A 21,907-nucleotide genomic window follows, 5' to 3' on the forward strand; every position below is an offset into this window, starting at 1 on the left:
TAAAATGAGATAAAAGGGTTTTAGCTAGTTATTTTATAATCGTAATCGTGTATTATTTTATTGATATTGACACAAATAATTACATGTTCTGGGTTCTTCTAAGTTGTAAAGTATTTCATGACTCTCTTAAAACAACGTAACGAATTAGATCGGTGTTAAAGGAATACCTTTCTTTTTATTGCTTCTTTCGTCTGATGAGAAAAGTTTTAGTGAGCTGCACCTACTTCAGAGGATTTTAGTTAATTCCCTACAAATGTTAAATGTGTAGACTTTCACGAAACAGGAGTTTTCTAATTGATACAACACTTTAGAATGTAACAATAAAACGAAGAATTGTAAGAGAATTATAATAAATTTTTATATCTAAAATATTTGCGTTTTATTTATATCACCAACTAAAAGTTAGTCCTATAAAAGATTAATTTTTATAAATAATAATTGTCAGTGTTACTTTAAAAGGTAGCCACTGTTTAATTAATACGTGTTTAACTTTTTAACCGCTGCTGATTGACAATAATTCCTCTATAATTACATGAACACGTAAACAATAGCAGCTAACAGCAAAATCACTAAACAGTATATAGCTTATGTCTTCAAAACTATGATAAATCAATCCGAAATTCAGATAACAACATGTTTCATTAGGCTATAATAACTTTATTTACAACATTTCTACCCTAATAAATTGTTATAATCAACATTGGTAACACAATTTACCTACTATCTAAAAGAGGAAAGATTTGTATTTTTATATGCATTGACGTAAATTAAATAATTACTGGGCCGATTTCAAAAAATGCAAAACAAAAAGCTACGTTATCAGTGAGTTACATAGGCTCCTTTTTACTATTTTTTAGTTCCACGCAAACGCAGCCGCGAGCCACAGTTAGTATGTATATTATAGATTACGTAAGAAAATTCAAATCCTTGTAAATGGTAGAAATAAATGTACAGGTTTTCAAAATAATAAATAAAGTACACAATATGAAGAGGAAGTGTAATAAAGTGCAAAGATTTAAAAATAATAATCTGAAAGACAATTTGCTTTCATTCCATTTGATAAAAATTATTCAGCCTTTATTAATTTTGCAGTGTGATTTCATAATGCATTTAGAATAAGAAAAATTTCGCACAGCACTGTTCTTCTTTTAATTAATTCTATTCCTTCATGTTCACGAGCGCATTTTTAATGTTCTCTCATACGAAGCCTTTAAAAGCACTTTTGTTTTCTTCGCCATGGACCGTTAAAAAAGCGCCCAAGTAAAGGAGCGCAAACAGTTAATACTTATAATCGACTTTTGTCCAAATCTTAGATGGTAAACTAGACTAGAGATTTATCGTGAAAATCGGTGAAAATATGCCGCATTAGAACAAATTCTCAATAAAAACCAAAAATCCTTTATAAGATGTAAATGTATTGATTTGTATTATCGCAATTACTGTAGAAAGTCTAAATATTAAAACTTGACCAATAAACAGTCAAAATAAGAAAGAATAAACATAACATAATGTTCGTGTCAAGAAAAGCTAGCAAATCAGATTACTGTCCATTTTTTATATAGAATTGAAGAGACATAGTTTAACATATGTTAAGTAACAATATTGACATCACTGCTTATTGTCTTTAGAGAAACGGATATTAATAAAAACATTTTAATAAATTCGCGGATGACTGGTAATAATAAAAGGCGATCAGTCGAAATAACATAACAGATTTTTAATATGTATGTATGTAAGATAGCAAAAAGTAGTAAGTGTTTACTTATACCAGACCTTAAAAATTTATACACAAAGAATTGCTTGGGTTAAATCTGTCTATATTATTTTTAAACTATTCCATTGTGTAGTCGAGTATCAACAAAATAAAATTCGTTAATTAATAACCTAACGAAATATCAATCTTCAAAACCTAACCATGTCTCTAGCAGTACTGTTCTGCTTTTTAATTCATTTTACGATTCTAACATCTCACACATCTGCGTTTGATTCAGAGATATTTATGAATCTTGTTTGTAAAGTAACTAAATTAATAGACAGTGCAATAACTCGTTTGAAGCTGGCTGCAATGTGCCTATCGTGTGAAATTGATTCAAAAAAACAAGAACTTAGAAACTATTATACGGAATTTGTTAACGAAACGCTTGAATCAATATTGCATTACCTTCCTTTTTCTGAAAAACCTGTGTTACCAGATGACATAACTGAAAGTTCTGAAGAAATAACCGAAACTACAGAAGTGCCTATAGAAACGACGTTTGAGACAGAAACTGTTACATTTACAGAAATAGAGCCAGAATCAACATATGAAACTGAAACTGCTACATTCACTGAAACAGTAACAGCAGATATTACAGAAACAACGCCAACAAATGTAATGGTGACAACGCCTCGTTTAATACCAAAACCAACTCGGGTCAAGCCTATTAGCTACACAGTGACAAGATCCACAACAATGATGACACCAAAGTTACAAGTTGTGACAAAGCCAACAAATCTTACCCGGACAAAAGTTGCTATGACACCCAGAACAATATGGAAGCCAAAAACCGCAAAAACACCAGCAGTATTAATTTTTGTGTCAGCAAACCCAATAACAGTTAAAAAACAAACAACACCTAAAACACCACCAAAAATAACGTCACCGAAAACAATAACAAAGATAACAACAGTTAAAACACCCAAAAGTCGTGTTTTCGTGTCACCAAATCCAATAATGGTTAAGACACAAAAGACAGTGAAAATTCAAACAACTACAATGAAAATGACAACGCCAACAACAATCAAAACACCAGGAGTTGGTGTTTTCGTGTCACCAAATCCAATAATAGTAACAAAACGAACAACACTAAAGGCAGTTCCAACGAGAACACCTGCAACAACACTAATGACAATGCCTACGAGAACAACGATGAAGACACCAACAGGGGTTACGTCAACGACCGTGAAGATGCCAATATCCACGACGAGTCTGGGAATACCGAAAACTTCGACTACTTTAAGATTACCAAGAACAATTAGCAACGGCCCTTCTATCATAGTAAGAAGAATGTCGTCACCCATTAATAAAGATAAGAAAAATGGTAACCGTATCGGGATATTAATAAACAGATCAGTTCAGTTGGATTTAGTTAATACTCATGGATACAGAGCAGAAATTCATACCGTAGTAACTCCGGACGGTTACTTATTAACTCTGCACAGAATATTGCCAAAATCTAAATTCACAGGAAGGAACAATAATAAAACTATAATTTTACTTCATGGCTTGCTAGGAAGCTCTATAGATTGGATTTTACTCGGACCGAAACATTCTCTTCCTTATAAGTTAATCAATGCTGGATACGATGTATGGTTACCAAATGTTAGAGGAAATGCCTACTCTAGAGCACATGTAAGTAAAAGTATACATTCCGCTGAATTCTGGGACTTTTCATGGCATGAAATAGGGCTATATGACTTATCATCTATAATAGATTATATTAGAGAAAAAAATTCTGAAAAAAGCCAAATAATTTTTATAGCTCATTCAATGGGAGCCACTGCGTTATTGGTCCTTTTATCAACATCTCCATATTATAATACGATTTTAAGTTTCGTTATTCTGTTAGCTCCGTTGGTATTCATGCAGCAAGCTAAAGGCCCACTACGCCTTCTTTCAGAATTTAAGAGCTTAGATCATAATGCAACAGCTAAAATTTTAGGAGACCGTAGTTTTAATCCGGTAGACTCATTCATGAGAGTTGCAAAGAAAAAATTCTGCAAAGAAGATGCGATTCTATGCCTCCACCCGCTGTTTTTGCTTACTGATGGAGGCAAAACAATAAAAAGTAGTAGGCACAAGAAAAACATTTTAACAAACATGAGAACTGGAGGTTCAGTAAAGTCAATTCTGCATTTCTGTCAACTAATTAAAAGCGGTCAATTTGAAATGTATGACTTAGGATCTACGTATAATCTTAAAAAATATGGTACAGTGTCTCCACCGAAATATCATTTACGTGATATTAAACTGCCAATGGCGTTGTTTAACTCACACAACGATTGGCTATCCACAGTGCCGGATATTCTAAATTTAATGTCACGGCTTTCTAATGTCGTAACTCATCATGTTGTGCAGTTATCATCTACTGAATTTAATCATCTTGATTTTCTTCTAAGCATGAATGCACCTAAATTAGTATATAAACATGTTTTTGATGTTTTGGATCAATTATTTTAATGTTCATAATTGACCAACGTACTCATTTAAGATTTATTTTATTTATGTGAAAACAATTTTAGAAAATTACTGATTAATTCATACTTCGCATGGACTTTACTTGTTATTAGATTTACTTAATAATAGGAACTTGTAATTTACGATTATGTTTATAGTATTCGTTTTTGGTAATTTTCAAAATTGTTTTTAAAATATTACGATACCGTTTTGTTTGTAAATTAAAAAAATATAAAAGAGAAAATTAATACAAGCTATTATACAAAAAATTAAAGTTAAATGACGATATAATAATTATTGTATTCCGTGCATATAAAAAATTATAATATAACCGTATTATTCTATTATTACAAAGTCTAGAATCTAAAAATAAATTATAAACAATTTAAGTGGTACTTTTTTAATTACTAGCTTTCAAATGCGACTCCTATAATGATTTATGTTCTTTCAGATTATCCCCTACATCTATGCCAATAATGTGCCGTTACTTTAGCCAATAAAGGTAGGAATATTTACAAACTGCCTAGATATAAAAAAAAAAAACAAATTTTATACCGTGCGAAAAATGTCAGTATAACGTTTGGTTCGTTGACAGCAAATGCGGCTTGGTGTGCAGTTGACGCCTTGTTTCAACGGTAACACGTTTACATTCAAAACCACTGTTTTGAATGTTTTTTTTTTAATTAATTTTGAAACTTACAATCACAGATAAAAAGTATAGTTGATAACATTTTTGCATCAACAAGAATAGAAGGAACAATGATATAAAACAATAGATATGTTGTCTAACAAATCAACCTAAACAACACCCATTTTTTATTTATCTTATATTTCAAACTATCGTCAAGTTTAAGTATAATTAAAACTTACACAAAAAGGGAGACAAAAAGCATTTATCATTTTTTATCTTTATATATAGCTGTCGCCAAAAAACTTCGTTAGCGTGGAATTAAAAAGAATTGGCTTAACAATCCTGCATGAAACATTCAATCAACAGCTACTTACAAGTGAGGTTATCACAGGCATAATAAAAAACATACCCACATATATAAAATTGTGTGTCGTATCCATATATTCTACAAATATAAAAAAAAATAGTAACTTACCAGCATAACTGCATCGACGGGATAAAAATGAAGATAATTATATATTATTTAATTTCATAATAACATCATTTAATATACATATGATGATATCTGTTTTACTGTTCTATTTATTCTAAATGCTATAATGGCTGTAAAGATAATGTACATTCTGTAAAAATAATGATAAATTTGAAATCGCTGACTCACTCGCTTTATCTCGCACTTGATTCGCACCGGGAAAGTCCCCCAACATCCCGCCCTACAGAGTTTTGTTGGCGTACGCTACCGCATCAAATAATAACATACAACGAAAAGGTACCTCTCCGTTTGGATCGATACAGCAAAGGGCTTATTGATAAACATGATAAATGAGAGGTGATAACTCTCAGATGTGATAAAAGATGACGCCTTTTAGCTTTCCCGGTTTTTGTATGGGGTTATATGGGACTATTTTTATCAATATTTTCATTGAATAAATAAAGATTATTATAAATTCGCAATGTAGCAAATATTCGTATGTTATACTTCAAGATAAAACATAAAGATTAATTTTGAGGAAACGTTTTATTTTTTATTAAGATTTTTTATTTATTATTCTAAATGATTAATGTTAATTAAATGTTGCATTTTAATAAATTAAATAAAACAGATAAAGCAGAAAAACAATCAACATTATTTGTTTCCAAAAAAGTATTTTCTATCGACCTATCACCGGCATAACTAATGCACCGCAGCTGCATTCCCCACTTTTATTGCAAAATAAAACATTAAATATTGCAATTCCACAGCGGAGGGTGGGACTTCAATGTTTGTACAAATACGGCAGGGTGCACACTTCGATAATCAAAATGAAATGAATGTATTTTTCTGTTTATTTCAATTAAAAATAATGTGTAATTAAAAGGATATTTCGAAAAAAAAGTTGCAAAGTAAAATATTGAAAATCACTTTAAATGCTTACTTTAAATCAAACACACAGATTCAAACACAGACACTAAAATTCAAAACATAACACGAGATACAAAAAGTCTCTAAAAACTGTATTTAATGGTCAACACAAAACAAAAAGCTCTAAGAATCGCGGGCGCACAAACGTGACATAAAAGCCAAAGCTACGAAAGGACTGGGACTATATCGCAACCGCATATTATGCACATATTCATAAATGACATTTGAGACACTACCTGTGTACTTTGTACCTAACGATAACGATTTATCTGTTGCCTAACAAAGCTTAAAAAAATTATTAGGTACGCATTGTTGTTATTTCTGTATTCAACGTGAGTCTACATTATAAATAATTCCTATCTAATTATTATATCTTATCATACTTATTATTAACTAGCTATGGCCCGCTACTCCATGAGTGTAAAAATAAAAATGTACAAAAGTAAGTAGCCTATGTGGTCTTCCAGTTTATGCTCTACATCTTTATCAAATTATACCGAGATCCGTTCAGCCATTTATGCGGTAAACTCTAACAAACATCCATCTAAACTTTGCATTCATAATGTTAGTAAGATTTCTGGTGATATTCTACGTGTTTGAACTGAAAATACATAGATTAGTGTTGCACCATCGTCAGTAGGATTGGATAAATATTTTCTACAAATTAAAAAATCTTACAATTTTAATATTTTTATTATACATATTCGATAGATTACAGCATTGTCTCAATATATAATGCTAGTTTCAGCTACTTTATAATGATAGAAAAATAACAAAAAAACAAAAAACTGTTATAGTAGAAATGCGCTTATACAATTATGTGTAACCACCCTTAACATTAACCCTCCCCCAGTTGTAAGCAATATGTTTGTATTGGAGATGGAATTATAACATAGGATTAAAGTATCGGTCAGCAGTGTGAATCAATAATATTTATTATGGGCGACAACGTTGTACATTTGTACTCACTTATTGCAAACCCTCATAGTTGTGAGAAGGGACCGCACGTGTTTGTGTTCCTAATAATAACCATATATTATAGCTTGACGTTCAACACCAACGGACCCCAGTAGCTACTTTTGTTCCCTCCACACCAATGTTACTTGTAAATCGCAAATTACCTGTTATCTTAACATTTATAATTAATATTAGCATGAATAACGAGAGACAAGTTAAAATCGTAACGTCAAATGATCATTATTTTGAGAGATGTCATTCGACCATTCTATGGACATTTAGAAAGACGTTGTCAATGAAAGCAAAGCTTAATTCTTCTGCTCCCGAACTACATAAATTGGTATTACAATATGATGGAGTTATTTGACGATCCTCTAAGGTTTATGTGGCCTGTAGCCCACATCTCGGCTAAGTAGAATAAAACAAAAAAAAAACATCGTTTGAAGTCTATGCGCGATTCCAGGTTTTAATCCACCTCTATTCCAAATGCCATCGTGATTCATTTAACCGTTTTCGGTAATTACGAGTACAACATCTATCCATATAATCGAAGCTAACACTAGGTCTAGATAATATAAAATGTAGAAAAAAGTAAGGTATAAAGTCACACAAACAGATATTTACACAAACAAATTTAACAAATTTCTTTTAATTCGAACAGTTAACCGATTTTAATTCGATGTAAGTATTTTCGCAAAGAAAAGGGGAGCACGTGGTTGAAATACAAAGAATTCAGCCTTAGCAAATGCACTACGCGAAGCGCATACGGCAATTGGGCTTTCAAACAGATTCTCTTCGTTATTGTTTTTTTTCTACGATGTACCTTTTAGTATAACTAATATTTTATATTACCTGTCGAGCGCGACTTGATCTGTATTGACATAAAAAACGACGATAAGTTCGTAGCCTTATATGGTATTCCAAAATGTAATTTATCTTTTTTAATTTATCCACCCAGACTCGTTCAGTTCTTCTAGAAATATGATGTAACAAACATAAGTATATTCGCATTTTTAATATCAATATTTTTTTCCTATTACACTTTTGTATAACATTATGGACTGTAGATAATTTCAGTGATTCGCGATAAAAAAAATTCCCCAAATTTCCACTTTACGATTCCAGGATTCCACTGCTAAAGATAAATAAGCTGTACATGAAATTGAATTTCATTTAGGATCACTTTGTAATAGTACGAAAACAATTTTGAAGCTATGTTAATCACACTACGTTCGTAAACGGGTTTAGGCATACCGATTCACAAACAGACCTCGTTTGATTCGCAAATATTCGCTTGCACTGGAAATCGACAACCATTCAGTTGCAAGCTTAAAACAGCTTTAAACCTTAATATTGTATATACTAGTACAATATTAAATATCGTACAAGTACTGTCTACTATAGTTTGTCTAAATAAGATAGATTAGTTTGACAATTCATGTGACAATTTAGTAGGGATGGGTGGTGTAAAATCAGGCATGAATCTTTTCGATTTTCGATTTTTATTCTTATAGAAGTTGGAATCGATAGATCCATAGTTATAAGTTAACACTGTTTTCTCAAATTAATAATGACCTGCAAAACCATTACAAATAATGAGAGTAAATAAATATTTATTACTGCTACAGACTACAGTCGTACGTAATCGATTTGGATTTTGCTATTATTATTGTCATCGCTAAATTCTCTACACTACAATCAATACTAGAATTGTCTTCTAAATTAGTTAATAAGAAAATATCAACTGTAGTTAAGTTCGATAAATTTTATTTAAACCGAATATCGATAGTTCATAATTGTTCGCTATGCGTGTTTGTTCCTCACTACGATATCTGTCTATTAAGTATGGCATTTAACTTTAAATTTAATTCGATACTTCATATGCGTCATTTATCAACTAATCTATCTTATTTAGACAAACTATATGTAGCTTTCTTATTTTTTCATTTATATATTTCAATATAGAATAATTTTTAGATTTTTTAAATGGTTGTGTCGCGTCGAGCTTGTAATTTAAACAACTCCTTTATTCATACAACTTAGTTGATATTAAAATAAATAGGTACATTTGAATCAATTTTACAAAACCGATGAGAAACACAGGCTTTCTTATGATTTTAGTAATGTATTCTCATGTTTATCGTACAATGTGAATAGCAGTATGTAAAGTTCAAGTTCTATTCCACCCGAACGCCCCGCTTTATTCACTTGAATGGAGCTCAGTGACGAGACGTAGGCGTTCCATACACCCTTCTTAAGATAGTTTCACACGAGGGTAGAATAGTGGTGCGAAGTGTAATACAGAACAGTACTGCTACTGTTTGAACGTATACGCCGACTTGGAATAATACTGTTATATCAGTAAATGTGCGTTTAAACTACGCATTACTTGATTATCTACTGTTCCGCCCTCGTGTGAACAAGCATTATTCAGTCAATTGAAGTGTGTTGACAAGACGGCGCCGCTCGTCCTAGACACGTTTCTTAACAGGTAAGGTATTTCTTAACAATAAATTCATACGTGGAAAGAAAATGAAATACCTCTTGAAAGGATTATTTTAAACAATAAATAATTTTAATTGTTTGTATGAATGTGGAGGACACAGTTAAGGTCATGACGAGAATAAGTGCGTAAACTGTTAAAATAAAAAATTAACAAAAGACTTCGATTGTGAATGATTGTTGAATTTCGACCAAACCTTTTGTAAACCATGTTTGCTATTTACAGGCAGAATAAAAATATTTATTTTTGCTCTTGTTTCTGTGATCTGTTAACTCTAGCGAAATGAAAATTCGACCTCGCACTATTTTTACAGTATTTTTATTAAAAAAAATATCCATTGATTTTTAACCACTGTAAAGATAGCAAAAATTTGATCTATTTTTAGAAGAATCAAATAATGGTTGTATTTCGTTTCAAAGTGATTAAAGTAATTTTTGGATCGATATGTACCAATTAATAGCGTTAGGACCAGTATAAATCAATGCTTCGGTCTCTATCTCATTACCTACAGACTTTTAAGCATTTTTTTAATAAAAATGTTAGCAATTTTTTCTTAGTTTACTCACATTTCCTTTAAGTATAACCACTAACCTCTAGGCTTATACTAGGATATGTTCCAAGATAATAGTCGAACGGCGGAATTAGAACCCTCGATCGCAAGATCGGTAATCCGTAGCAAACCAAAAAGTTATTGACGCTTTATTGATACTACAGTTTTAAAGATTTCCTTAATATATACTGGTTAAGTAAGGCTTCCATCAAATTATAGCCGCCGTAATGAAAAAGATTTCGCGAAAGCCTTGGATATAATAGATTTGTTTTCTATTTATATTTTGGAATGCATTTGAGACGGGTAATCATTGGCAAATCGTGCAGAAGTCGAAGCTATCATGAAAGGAATTCGGCCAGGAATCTGCCCCTTGTGCATTACAATGTGCCAAACCCTTACGCTTTAAGATCAACGGATTGTTATAATTTTTTATTTCATTCGAAATGTGGCTGATTACTACTAAAGAAACATAAGTATCGAATTACTCGGACTACTAGGTATCGACAACTTCATATAACCTATATTGCGCTGTCAGCTAAATAGATTCTTTTTGTATGATGGGAAAAGAAATGCTATCCAGCACGTGTGGTTAAATTAAAAAACAAATAATAGAAAAAAAAAAAGTGAATTTTTGCTCTTGGAACATCATAAGGTGTTATGTTTATCATGTTTAAAAAATGTAGCGTGACCAACGTGTGAGATGGGTCTAAGTAAATCAACTCCAAGGAATGTTATGGACATTTAGTTGTGAAAATACATAGTACGTCATAATTTCTAGCCGACTACTTTGTGCGTTACAAAACCAAAGTTAATTTCGTTACACATAAATAGATATTGAAATACGCATTATTAACCAACATAAATCGACCGCACGAATCGTAATTATTTTCCAAACTGCGGTATTAATTTTGTTATGAAATTATTATGAAATGTAATAAATATATTTCAAATAATGAAGCGCGACTTCAATGTTCAGTTGATCGTATATAAATCAATTTATTCGCTGAACTCTCACTAAGGACTCGAAGTCAATAATGGGGCTGAAGCAATATTTAATGTAACAGAATTTTAAAATCGCGTAGAATTTAATTTCCATCAGACGTCCAAGCAAAGAGCGAGATTTGTTAAACAATAATCGTCGTAATACGCTTTTTTATTTAACATTTTATGATTCATATAAAACATGAATGTATTGAAATGAGCAAATACAACATGTTTAGAGTACCAAGTGGTGGTGTTTTGACTAAACTATCGCACCACTGTTTAGTCTCTCTTTGATTCCTAAGAGCTTATATTAGTGCGCAGACTACTTGTTTTGAAGTTGTGGAACTAAACAGTTGAATGGGCTGCGAAACAATCGAAAATCACACAATAGTTATGCGATATTTTAGTCATAGATGTGCGCCCGCTCTAAAGATATTAAATGATAGGATGTTACCAACTGCCAGTATTATTAGAATATTAATTTTAAATAATCTAAATCAAAGTAATATTAACCTCATCTTATGATATCATTATTCATCAGTAACTAAATATAAACTCGGCATTTGAGGGTAACTTTTATATAAACATTGTGTTTTGATAAGATGGACGAAATTACATTCTTATGCAAGATTTGTCCTAAAATTCAATGTAAAAAGCAAAAGGGATTTAAATTGGGTTGCCGAAATTAACCTCTTGTATGCTGCCTCTGATTTTTGTTCAAAGGCAGCGAAGCATACGTGCGCGACATGACAGATTTCACTTCGGTCAGATTGTTTTGAATCCACGCTATAGAAACAAAGTTTAAAAAGTAACTTTGCGTATATGATTGGCACCTTTCAGTTTCGTAATAGCTTCGTTAAAAATTTTACCTCTGGAATAGACTGTTCGTTATTTACAGCCTGACCAATGTTTGCATAACGTAAAAACATGCAATAACTTGTATTCGTTCTGTGACTAAGTGATTTATTTTCTAAGTAACTATCCTTTTCTGAAGATAGTTTTAGCGATTATGTAATTTATAACTTTTCCATGTTAACGTAAACCTTTAGTAAGGTCGTCTGAAAAACCATTATTAAAATTAACTTTTAAAACACAGTTAAATTTAATTTATAAATGTAAGTAAATACTTTATTAATCTCTAAAGTGTTTCAACAGAAGTTATAACAATGAAAGGAATCGCTTCAAAGATTATGTATGAAAATATTAAAACATTTTCCGAATCTTTAAAATATAATGGAAATCTTTTGAATTGCTGCATCTGTAAAATAAAAAAAACGAGTTTGTCTAATAAAGTCCAACTAAATCTTTATAAAATAAATTATAAGAATACTGTTACGATGAAGGGAAAATCAGGAAAAATGTTTGTTCAAATCGAAACAAGCTGTGGTCCCGTGCCGCGCTGGGAGCTGTTTCGATATAAATTACTACTTATTTAAACATCGAAACCAATTTAATAGAAGTTCAACCGTAATAAATAAGTTCTAATAAAACAGTCTTGTTTCAATAGTTTTATGATTTCTTATAATTAAATTAAAGTTTTAAATATATTTATAAATATTACATTATGATCGCCTATGTGTTTGTATTGTAACGGTAATATAATTATTATATATATTACCCTTATATTACTATTACGAGATGTAATAGTCACTCCTATGTTGCACCTGTTTGTAATTTTAACGCTGATTTTAAGATTCGAACGATACTTTTAAAAGTAATGTTCAATTCCATTATTCGATTGGCGCGACGTAAACACGCAGATGCACTCCGTTCCACGTATTTTCAATTTTACAATAGTTCAAGCTTAGATGCTTTTTCGAGTACGAATGTACACTAAAAGGATTGACTTGGCATTAAGTAAATTACTTAAATCACGAGCAGAGGATGGTACCAAGCTTGATCATGTTAGTATATTTTATAAATTTACAGAACCCTTTATTCCGCTTTCATGTCTGAACCACCATCTAAGAACATGTGTCGTCTGACGGTGATCGATCCTTTTGCACTCCATAATCGATCGTTCGATTGTTTGATCTAACAGTAAGTTATGAAATCATGGAATATTCAAACGATTCAATAGTGTCGTTTGAATATTCCATGATTTTTAAACGTTAAATTAGCACGTTAAATCATCGCAGTCATACTAATATTATAAATGCGAAAGTTTAGAAGGATGGATGGATGGATATCGATGAAATTTGGTATAGATATAGAGGATAGTCTGGAATAACACATAGGCTACTTACTCTTGTTTTTTCAATTCCACGCGGACGGAGTCGCGGGCGAAAGCTAGTATTATTATAAAAGAAAGTTATTCTTCCTGAGACGTGACTATTCTCACCTTCAATCGAACGATCGATGTTTACCACGCTTCCCTACATTTTGTACTGATTGTTACATAGTTACGTCGTCATGAAGTGATTGATAATTTAATGAAGGTTGTCATTATAATAATTCTTCATAGATTTTTATTTTTCCATAGATTTGCAAGTACTTAAGTCTGAAACCGACTTGGGGTAGAAAATTATTTCTATTTCTGTTAATATTTCCGCAATAACTAATTACCAAGAAGCCTTTTAATTTCTATCCTAAGAAGAGTTGACGGCCGACTGTAACAATTAAGGCAAAAGTTTAAGGATTTTAAATACTACGTAATCTTGTGCCCACTCCAAAAGACCCCAAAAGACTCAGGTGTATAAGGTTGTATAAGGTTGTATAAGGTGTATAAGGGTGTATAAGGTCAAGGTGATGATGATGACGAATATTCATTTATTACATTATCGTAGAAAAAATATTTTAAATTCCTTTGGGAGGGAAACGCTATTAAATCAGTGGAACTCATAAGATAGAACGATGAACTTTTGAGAGCTCTTTAAATTCAATACACTCAAGATGTCTAATTATCGTTTCTATGAAAATAAGAAGATTCCACTTAAGTCTTACGTCGGAATAAGTATCAAAATGTATAATACAAAATAAATAAATAATGTACGATATCTTTCTACTTACGACAAAAGAAAGACTTATAAGACAATACTTCTTAAATGTTTTCTCTCTTTAATAATTCAAATACCATTGAAGGAATATGTAAAAAATTGTAATTCAGTCTTGTCTTATCAATTTTTGCATATTTTTTAAGCGAAAGTAGGACTATATATGAGCTTCTTACTACGGAAAAATCTACAGATCAAAATTCCTAAACATTAGCGACGATGTGATACCAATATTAAAGCCTTCATAGAATTTGTAGTGAGAAATATCGTAAATTATAATCTGCTTCGCGACACCTGCTCGAATACATAGTTTGTGAGAAGCTTAAATGCTTCCGATACATTACAAATAATGCTTAGTGGTATGCTTGTTAATAATAATGATATATGGTATTTATCACACTATTATTACTAAAGTTCATCCCGATAAATTTTAATAGCAAAGTTTGCTAATCTTCTATTAAGAGTACTTATTAGTTTACATTACGTTTTCAAACACTCTAAATTAAAATTGTAAAATAATTCTTATTGTTTTTAATAATGCCTTGTATTGCTACGAACTATTGTTTGACTACGTATCGTTTATCTTTCGTATTATATCTTTTTTCCTTTTATACCTTTTGGTATACTATTTTACAACCGGCCAAGAGGAACAAATTAACAAGCGAAATTTTAACGGATATTAACTTAATTTTAATTGTTAACAATATAAAAGAAAACAAAAGTATGAAAAATAATACACAAAAATAATTACCTAACTGCTTTAGTTACATAATTTTGTTTTAAAAGTTATTCTAAAGTCAGTCGGATGTTGTACGTAGATTTACGTACGTCATAACTAGACTGAAAAGTCGTACGAAAAAGTGTGTCGAATAAGAACAACCTTCATATTTTAATTACCGCAAAACAATTTGATACGCATTCCCAATCCTCAATTTTGAACATTTACAAAAACGACTTTATATTTCATTCCTAAAATTTTTTAAAAGAGATGTAACATTTTTTTTTTTTCAACTAAAAATTTTACACACTAAACTGCGAGTGTAAGGCATTTTAGCCGGTGTTTTAACTACAATTGCTATATTTGCATTATTACTAAAATTACAATAAAAGTGCTAATATAAATAAATTCAAAATAGATCCAAAAGTCTATATACTCATCACATCAAGATTCTTTCAATGTTACATTACTTACAAGGCAAAGTAACTAGCGGAGCTGGAAAACGCTTGTACGTCGTCAACAGATATCAGGAAGCAGTAGGAGGTGATCCGGTCGAGGCGGAACTCCGCAAAATTGAACTATGTTGCTGATGCTTTTGTAATAGATTTTTGCTTTGAAAATTACAACTAAATGATTTACATACATTTAGATTACCGTTATCGTAAAATAAGTTGTTTAGAGCGATACTAGTAAGATTATGATTTATAAATGCTAAAATTTGGATGGATTAATGTTTGTTACTACGTTTCTCTAAAATGCCACTTTAGAACATAGTCTCAAAGAACTCACTCATTTTTTTATATCCTCGGGTAATCGCGAGCAAAATCTAGTCTTAAATAAAGCCTATTATACACGTGGATTATTAAATCAGAATATGTAGGAGAAATAGTTCCATATGAAGTCGCAACGCCTATAAAAATTACATTTAAAAATAAGATTTGTAAATAAAAATCGCAAAGCGTACCTACATACGTATTTTCGTAAAAGAAAATATCGCAGAGCTATTCATACGTTTTTAATTGCAAATTCGCAAAAAATCTTTATAAGCACTTTATGATAATAAGACAGCTCAGCATACATAACAATTAAATTTGATAGAACAAATGTACAAAATGAACTTTAACTTCATTTTTTGAAACTCTAAACCCTTTCTATTACAATAGATACCTATTAATAAAAAGTTACATAAATTTTGTTTGTTTAATATGTTGATTTACTACTATTTTTTATTTAATAAAAAAGAGAAAACGAGCGGCGTGAACACCAAAGTGGTCAACGACGCCCATAGACATCCGTAACACCAGAGGAACTAAAAATGATTTGCCGGCCTTTGAGGAAATGATAGGCACGCTTCTTGAATGACCTAAGTCGTAATTTTTAATGTCTCGCGGGGACGGCGTCACGGACCAAAAGCTACTATACTATCATTGAATAAAAACTGTCTGTTCTGCTTATCTTTGTTAAGTTATTTTAAGATAATATATATTATTAACCCTTTTCATATTGACACCTTACTCGGGTTAATAAAATATCGCCTGAATGTCCAGACTCTCCGGGGAAAACATGAATTGAATGACATCTGACAACTTCAGATATGTCAAGCTATTTAGAAAAATTAGATCGTAAAAGATTACAGACATATTTTACATACAAAAACATCTGCAAAAACCCTTCAGCTATGATAAAAAATATAGTTGTGTCTACACACACACTGTTTCAGTTTGGACTCGTCAATAAAAACTAACCGTCTGTAGTGAGCTTTATTCTGGTACTTTATGTATCTAGCAAATCGGAAATTGCTTTTGGAACGTAAGTTGCATTGTCTGATTTATTAAAGGACGTCAAATCGGTAAAAAGTAACAACAAAGTAACTTTATTGATTTGGGTATTATTCACGTGGATCAATATTTATGAAATACATTACGTAGAATTTGAAAATTAATAGAAAAATGCAAAAAAATTTTTACAACATTTTCATAACCCTTTCGGTCGCTGAGTTGCAATTATTTTTTTTACTAAATACTGCAAATATTACTAAAAAAAATAAGAGAGTTTCATGACTCTATTTAAATACGCAAATCATTTGATTTTTTTTTATAAAGTAACTCTACATGGTCATAAAGAATTTTTTTAATACGAAATTTCACAAGTCGCTTAAAACCTTTTTTTTAGAGAAAGTTTTTTTTTTCAGGTGATATTAAAAAATATACAAAGTATAAATTTTATGCGTGTTATAAAAGAGCCTATGCAAAAAAAAATGTCTAAAATTTATCATAAAACTTAGATTCGTCTATTTTTGTTTAATTCTAGAAAAAAGCTTTTACTACCTTTTACATGTGTTTGGAATACCTATACGGTAAAATAAAATTTAAATCGATCGAGCCCAATCACAACCTCAAATAAATAATGTTACAAGTGTTAAAGTACGCGCAATTAAAAAAATGGTCGAGTATAAAATTCTCACGTGCATCAGGTACTGGTCTAAGTCCAGTCAAAATCCATCCATTCCGGAGATAGAGGTCGGTCGTTATTTGACACCACGGAATTAAAAAAAAATCATCGAGTGAAAATCACGTCATAATCGGCCCAGCCGTTTTGGAAATTATCCCTAAGAGGCGTGGGTTGCTGCCAAACACACAACTTTTTAAATACGATTTGCCGTTTCAGCAATGCAAATCTTCGCAAAATATGTTTTTTTTTATATTACATACATAAACTCCAATTTTATTATGTGTATAGATATGGATTTACTTTTAGTTGAGACACTACAATTTATCTATGTAGTAACGGTCGCCGGCGACTTCGTCAGCGCAGGAATTAAAAATATTCCAGCAGCTACCTTTAATTAAGATTCCCGTAAAAACGATACCAGACATTTTTGAGATCATGTAAAAGTAAAAATTTCGAACATGACACTTTTTGCTTGCGAAATTTTTCTAAGTCGCTTAAGTTTTTTTTTATCGAATATCTTTCTTAAAACTCTGGTTTACAAAAGAAAAAACTGCGAATTTATTGTTTACACTGGTATTAATGTAAAAAATAAATAATATAGTGTTCCGAAGTACGTAGGCCCGAAAATTTTACAAGTCGCTTATTTTTTTTTAGTCAATATTATTTTTTCTTTGTTTGTATCAAAGACCAGTATAAAATATAAGTGTTTTATCTATGTAGTTTTTTTTCGGTAAAATATCGCTACAACTATTTTTTTCAGGATTTTTTAAAAAACTATACAGTTTTGCGGAAAAATAACAAATCGTTCACGATTTACTTAATTTAACCGTTTAATTTAGTTTAGTTTATTAAGAGATTTTTTTTATAATTCACATAAAGTTTTAAGAATGTTTCAGTTAGACATGTTTCGAAAATGGCGATAATTTTTTTTTACTCTTATAATCTATTATACTTACCAAAAAAAATTAAGCCTTTTTTCAATCACTCACTTCACTGTGGCAAAATCAGTAACGATATTAACGGTATCCGACTTTAACATAAGTTTCCTGATAACGTAGTGTTTGAACGATAGGGTGGTGAGGGTGTTACAGGTTGCTGGAGTGTGAGTAAAGGTAAATAGTGATGTTACATCGCGCATTTATCGACATGTGGCTTTTATATTAAATTTTTTGACAAATTTCGTTTTTTCTGTAATTTAGTACCTTTAAACTATGCACATAAGTTATAATTTGATTGGGATCATAATTAGTGTACTTGTTTTATTCGAATTATTTTATGCTCAATAATATATTTGCAGAAGAAATTACGTTTGGACAAGATTGCAAAAATGTGCTATTCATTGTTAACATTATTGAATTGTTGTAAAATCACGAAGTTTAATAGTTAGTATTGATTACAAGAAAATCTTTAATTGAAAATTAATTTCCTTTGTACCACTTTATAATGCACTTTACACCATTGTGTAATATAAACCTTTAATAATTCCACAGTGTTATTTTTTTTGACAACTGTAGTTATTAAATAAATAAAACATGCGATTTTTTACCAAATTAGACCGTATTTTAATAGCCATAAAGTGTGAAATCCAAAAAAAATATTTTTTCAATATCGATACACATGTCCACAAACATCACTATGAAGCAACAGGGTGCTGGACGCGTGCGCGTTTCAACCCCAGCTCCTATAAATTGGCCCGTAGCTCCGTTTGGACCTCATATCGTCGGTAGAAGTTAGCTCAGGAGGTCCTCCGAACTCCTAGTAGCTCCGGGAAATCGCTACTCAGTGCCGCGGTAGTAGCGCCTCTTCGCGTTCATTTAATTTTGGACTAATTTTTTTTTGTGATTGGTGTAATGACTTAAATTTTTTTGGTGATGATGACTTCTATCAATTTGACTTTTATGTGCCAAATAAGTGACGAGTGCTGAATTTAAAAGGTAAGTTTAAATGTAAGTCGCGGATTTTTTTTAAATTATCGCGCGCGTCGGTTCTCTTTGGACCAAATTTATTTATAGTGATTTGGATTTTATTGATCGTGAAATGATTAATTTTTTGTATCGTTGTCGGAATTTAACTTATTTCTCTTTTGGATCATTAGGTTCGAAATAAAAGCGAAGTTTTGAAGTAAAACATTTGATAAACTTTAAAATTGGAAAAAAAATGTTTGGAAAAATGTTTCTTTTTTTTAATATGAATCATCAAAGGTAAGTAAAATGTTATATTATTAATAATTTGTTTTAAGAAATAATCTTTAATATGAAAAATGGCTAAATCTACTATGGATTAAAATTGCTTTTTCGATAAAATTTTAAAATATCAAATTACCCAATTCAAATGTTTTAATTTTTTTTTCTTTTACAGGATGATCCAACAAGGTATGAAGAAATAAAACCAACAAGCGCATTATTTGAATTCAATATTCATTAAAATTATTAAAATGATTTTTTTTAAATAAAATTATATACAATACAAAGGTTCTATTTATTGGTGTCTTTATTCTAGAATTTTTAAAATGTGTTTATTTGAGTCCCCAATGTATTAAACTTTTCAGGAGATTGAAATAGAAACATAGGTACAATTTTCTTATGTTTTTTTTTTGTTTAAGCGTAATTAACAATAAAAAAAATAAAAATCATGACAATAATAAATTCACAATTCATCTGCTGTCCCAATAATTAATATGCTCTAAACGGGTTCAAACACACGTACTATATAATAACCAGCTCTCACGGTAAAAGGTGACAAGGCCGTAGTCAACCACGCTGACCAAGTGTGATTGGATGTCTTCACACATATTTTCTTCGCCGAGATATGCAGGTTGCAAAACGATGATTTCCTTCACCTACTATATGAATTAGGCTAATTGTTAGCAAGAGCGCAGATATAAAACCGCAAGTCATGGGCAGATGTCAGTGCGCAAGTCAATGCGCAGATGTTAGCGCGCAAGTCAACGCGCAGATGTTAGTGCGCAAGTCAATGCGCAGATTTCTGTCCGCAGTTGTCAGTGCGCAGGTGGTAGTGCGCAAGTCAACGAGCAGATGTCAATGCGCAGTTGTCAGTGAGCAGATGATAGTGCGCAGTTGTCAGTGCGCAGATGTCAATGCGCTGTTGTCAGTGCGCAGACGTTAGTGCGCAAGTCAATGCGCAGTTGTCAGTGCGCAAGTCAACACGCAGATGTCAATGCGCAGTTGTCAGTGCGCAGATGTTAGTGCGCAAGTCAACGCTTAGATGTCAATGCGTAAATGTATTACGCAAGTTAATGCGCAGCTATTAGTTCGGAAGTCAATCGTACACAAAAATATAAGCACGGAACATTTTTTTTGTTTAACAATTGTTATACTTTTTTTTAATATCTATGAAATATCAAAGTCAGAGTAAACGAAAAGCAAACTTTAAATTATGATGTTATAAACATATTTATATTTTTTTATGAAATAGCGACTTAAGTTTTAATTTCATATATAAATGATTTACAAACTTATGATGTTTTTGTTTTTATTATTAGTAAATCGGATAACAAGACCCATTTAAAGCCTTATCAAGACTGATTGCAGATTATTAATTACAATAACATTAAAGCGCGTAAAACTTTTAAAAGCAGTTTAACGGCGTCCAAACGTACGTGATCGTTTGATGACATCTAAAGTTATAAAGCGAAATTAACGAGAGCACACAAACTTCTAAATCTTGCACCGTTTCACAACACGTGTTCCAAGTCATACATTAGCGCTGGAACGTGGACTGCATGCCCATCGTTAAATTAAAACTTTTCTTACCGATCCAAACAAACAAGGATTTAACTTGGAAGTTCGTCACATTTTAACATTTATATTAATAAAAAGTTCAAATTATGTCCAAATATTGCGCCTCTGACTAAGTAGGCTTTCACTGCACACATACAATACTATGAAAAAAAAAATACAGTTAACTATTTTTTTTTATTAAAAACAGAATTAGTGAGATAAATGATGACAATAAGCCATTTTTGTAGGCTGCAAACCCGTGGTAACATTTTCTGCATAATCAAATAGGGTCTACGGCGTAGCTAAGGCGTAGCAGTCTTTGAGACTTAAGCTACAATTCTTACATTGTACCAAATACGTAATAAGGTACAGATACCAAGATTTCAAAGTTGTCTATCATCTAAATATACGCTCATATATTACCACGTTGGCTCGCTTCTGTGAGCTACCATAAAATTAGGTGACTGACACAATTTTCTAAAGATGGACATCAATTTTCAAAATTGTAAAGAAAAATTCTTTGTTTTAATTTGCTTTTAATTAAAAATAGGGATTTGTTTCCGTTTCTGAATTTTGTTGTTGTAAACATTTTGGAACCGTTACTCTTTAGTTTCCCTTAATTACAATTACGGTTATCTAGCTTACGTGCACCTGAAATTCAGCTGGAACGCAGCCATGCTGTTTGCATATAGAAGACCTACATAGTTGATAATAATGGCGTTAGTGCACTTTACCTCCCTTTGTTCTATAATTTTAGCTTGG

At 31.2% G+C, this 21,907-nt stretch overlaps 1 protein-coding gene across 1 annotated transcript; it reads left to right on the forward strand.

Moving 5' to 3' along the window:
- The first annotated feature begins 1,915 nt into the window (after positions 1 to 1,915).
- LOC106110074 lies at positions 1,916 to 4,219 on the forward strand. The gene is made up of 2 exons (XM_013291761.1): positions 1,916 to 3,792; positions 3,865 to 4,219. The coding sequence occupies exons 1-2, from the start codon at positions 1,916 to 1,918 to the stop codon at positions 4,217 to 4,219; spliced, it is 2,232 nt and encodes a 743-aa protein (XP_013147215.1).
- Positions 4,220 to 21,907: the final 17,688 nt, after the last annotated feature.

This window comes from Papilio polytes, unplaced genomic scaffold (assembly GCF_000836215.1).
Source record: "Papilio polytes unplaced genomic scaffold, Ppol_1.0 DF820889.1, whole genome shotgun sequence".
NCBI classification, from domain to species: Eukaryota; Metazoa; Arthropoda; class Insecta; order Lepidoptera; family Papilionidae; genus Papilio; species Papilio polytes.

What these genes read in the sequence shown, in the direction of transcription:
- LOC106110074 (XM_013291761.1), top strand. Translation starts at nt 1,916, where the DNA reads ATGTCTCTAGCAGTACTGTTCTGCTTTTTAATTCATTTTACGATTCTA. An exon ending in ATTCTATGCCTCCACCCGCT is followed by an intron (nt 3,793 to 3,864) that starts GTTTTTGCTTAC and finishes AACAAACATGAG; the next exon opens with AACTGGAGGTTCAGTAAAGT.